This window comes from Oxyura jamaicensis, chromosome Z, assembly GCF_011077185.1.
Source record: "Oxyura jamaicensis isolate SHBP4307 breed ruddy duck chromosome Z, BPBGC_Ojam_1.0, whole genome shotgun sequence".
In the NCBI taxonomy this organism is placed as follows: Eukaryota; Metazoa; Chordata; class Aves; order Anseriformes; family Anatidae; genus Oxyura; species Oxyura jamaicensis.
This window is the reverse complement of record NC_048926.1, coordinates 7,772,805-7,775,928: the sequence shown is the minus strand read 5'-3', so window position 1 is coordinate 7,775,928 and position 3,124 is coordinate 7,772,805. Positions and strand designations below refer to the sequence as shown.

Below are 3,124 nucleotides of genomic sequence, written 5' to 3'. Positions count from 1 at the left end.
TTCTTTCTTTCTTTCTTTCTTTCTTTCTTTCTTTCTTTCTATTTCATGCCTAATGAAATAAATAGACACACACATATTATATATACAGAATATGAATTAATAAAGTGGCTTCATTTCATTCCTGGGTCTCTCCTGCTCCTAAGCTGGGCTACCTTGCAAATTATCTCCAACTTCCTCCCTGGAAGTCCTACTTACCTACCCGGGGATCTGAGCATCTCCCACCCCACTACACATACCCTCCCCAACCTCCAAAACATAGTATCCTCTAATCTGAAATGCACCTCCAGAGAGACTAAGCAGGGAAAGGAAAGGAGTGTGCAAAGCCAGAGCAAGCGAGGCATCACATGGGGAGCACGTCTCTAGTGCCCTGAAAGAAAACCCAAAAAGTTCCCGGGGTGGACTTCAGGAACATTAAAGTAGTGCTGGGAATATACCTGCTCAGAGACTTCTCCGTTCTGGAACTAAGATGCGACCCATCCTCCCACCTCGCTCTCTCCAACACATCCACACTTTGTGATTTCATACTCCCAACCTGCTTGAGATGGGCTTTTTTATTATTATTATTATTATTATTATTATTATTGTTGTTGTTTATATCTCTGTTCCCACGCTGAACAAAACCAGAATGAATACCCCCCTCCAGTACCCCAATACTCCTCGAGCAAATCATTCTTCTCTGCCTCTGGTTTTGGAGCGGGCTACAAATAAGAAACCTAACAGCAGCAAAAAATGAAAAAAAAAAAAAAAAAGAAAGAAATAAAAGAAGATGCGAAGGCACTGGTGCCTGATTCACAACAGTTGTAAAATAGGGGCTTCCCAGCTTGGCGCAAACACACAGACAGACACACAGACACACACACCCCTGGGTGGAAAATGTGCAGCTCCCAAAGATAAATAAAGAAATCCTCTTAATCTTTTTCAGCACCACCGGCGTGTGGACAGCTGCTGCCAGCCCCGCCGCCCTCCCCTGCTCTTGCCTGGACTCTCTGGCTTTTGCAAGTGGCTGCATCTCGCTCCCCAAAACGGGGGAAAAGAGGGAAAAATAGTCCTAAATAACCCAAAAGGAGCTGACCCCCTTCTTTGCCTCTCTCTCTTCGCTTTCCAGGAGGGTCTGTTATTTCTTTCCCTGCCCCCCAGCTTGCCGCCTCCGCCTCCGGCCAGCCGAAAATGAAATAAAATGAAATCGAAAGGAAAGAGAGAAAGAGAGAGCCAGAGAGGGAGTGGGAGCCTGCCTTCCTCTCCCGATCTCTCCCGGGAAAGTTCAGGAGGTAACTCACCTTTGTGCATGCCAGTGAACCTGTCCTTCAGCACCGTCAGTTCATAGATCTTCCCGAACTCCTCGAAGAGCGGTTTGAGGTCTTTCTCGTCCAGGTTACGGGGGATCTGCCCAATAAAGAGCTTAATGGCATCGTGGTCCTTCATTGGGATGGTGGATGGGTTTCCGGGACTATGGTTTAATCCGTTCATATGCCCGTTGGTGCTGGGGTTGCTGTGATTGCTACTCAGGCTGGTATTGTCTGGTTGTCCGTTTGCTAACGTGGCCATCTTTATATACATAGAGAAAATCTTCTTTCCTTTTTTTCCCCCTCTTCTTTTCTCTCTCCCTCCCTCTCTCTCGCTCTCCCTCTCTCTCCCTCTCGCTCGCTCTCCCTCTCCCTCTTTCACACAAACACACACACTCACACACACACACTCCTCCCTCTCCGTGTCTCTCTCTCTCTCTCTCTCTCTCTCTCTCTCTCTCTCTCTCTCTGGGTCTGATCTGATTTTTTTTTTACATTGAAGATCTGTGTCCTTTCCGTTTAAACAGGCTGGATCGGTTCAAATTCCCAGCCAGACTAGGGGGTGGGGTGTGAGTGTGCGGATGTGTGTGTGTGCGGGGAACGGAGGCTGGGGGCGGGGGGCTGCTGCTGCCTCTTCTCGGCCCGAGCCCCCTCCTCCCCTCCGAGCACCCCCTGTCTGCCTGCCCGGGAGAAGCTCAATGGTATCTTCCAACACAGCCCCTGGCTATAAATAGCACTAGGCGCATGGCTCTTTGAGAGACAGTCAATTTCTATTGTGCCAAGTGAGCAAAGGGGAACGGTTGCGTTTTTAGGACCAATGATGATGATTTTTTTTTCTTCCTTTTCCTTTGCAAGCCCTCCGATCAATCGCTGTCGTTATAATTTCAGTGATCATCGGGAAATCTGCCTTTTATTTGAGGGGGTGGGGGGGTTGGGGGGGAAACACAAACACAAGGTGTTCTGACTTCTTCCTATTATGATGCCTCTTATTTATTGTTTACTCTGATTATGATTTCGCGATTGATAATAAAAGCAGTTGAGACACGGACGAATCCGCAGGCTCAGAGGTTGCTGTTGGTGTTGTTGTTGTGGTTGTGATGTTACAAGCTCTCTTTACTATATCTGTTCTTGTTGCATCTAAAAAAAATATGCATGCTCTTTAAGCTCTCTCTCTTTTTTATTTATTTTTTCTTAATTATACTGCCGAGTATGACATCAAGCTAGGAAAGGTGCAAACTATATTTTTGTAGGTCTTTGGAGGGAGAGAAAAAATATCGAGATGACTATTGTTAATTTTCGTGCTGCCGATATTTATTTTACGTGCAGTCAGTGCGGGCGTTATCTCCTGTGCTAGCTCCGTGTGTATGTGTGTGTGTGTGTGTTTGTGTGTGTGTGTATTGGAAAGGGATTGATTAGATAAGGTTTTCTTGCCCGTCTTTCAAGCCATCAGGATATTCTGTCTCTCTCTGATGGAAACATAAATCGTATTTTGTAGTCATCAGGGATCGGGAGTTGCTTGTCCGAACAATGCTCTCTAGACAAAGTGTACTGTATGGTGGAAATGAAATCAGCTCTCCTTTCATAGCATCTGGGGGTGGGGAGGGCAGGGAGGCTCGGATTAAGGACACAACTCCCCCTTGTCCCCCAAATAATAATAACTGTAATCCGGACAGCAACCAAACAAGGCGCTGCGTGCGCTCAGCGCAATTTTCCTTTTTTTTTTTTTTTTCCTTCCCCCGGTTTCCAGTGCAAGCTGTGCGGGGACCAAGCTGGGAGCAGCTCCAGAGTTACCTGGACTGAAACCCCCGACTCCCCCGGTCCCCCCAAATCCCCCGGTCCCC

The 3,124-nt window shown here is 47.2% G+C and overlaps 1 protein-coding gene across 9 annotated transcripts in view; it reads right to left on the bottom strand.

Moving 5' to 3' along the window:
- Nucleotides 1-1,965, bottom strand: part of CELF4 (CUGBP Elav-like family member 4) — a 671,901-nt gene extending 669,936 nt beyond the window's left edge. For 4 of the 9 annotated variants that reach the window (XM_035309061.1, XM_035309064.1, XM_035309058.1 and 1 more), the window contains exon 1: nucleotides 1,278-1,964. In XM_035309061.1, the coding sequence (XP_035164952.1) occupies nucleotides 1,278-1,557 (280 nt within the window). In that variant the 5' untranslated portion in view covers nucleotides 1,558-1,964. Of the gene's footprint in view, nucleotides 1-1,277 lie in introns of all 9 variants that reach the window. The other 5 variants (XM_035309065.1, XM_035309063.1, XM_035309066.1 and 2 more) reach the window with 2 other exon arrangements.
- Between the last annotated feature and the right edge of the window lie 1,159 nt (nucleotides 1,966-3,124).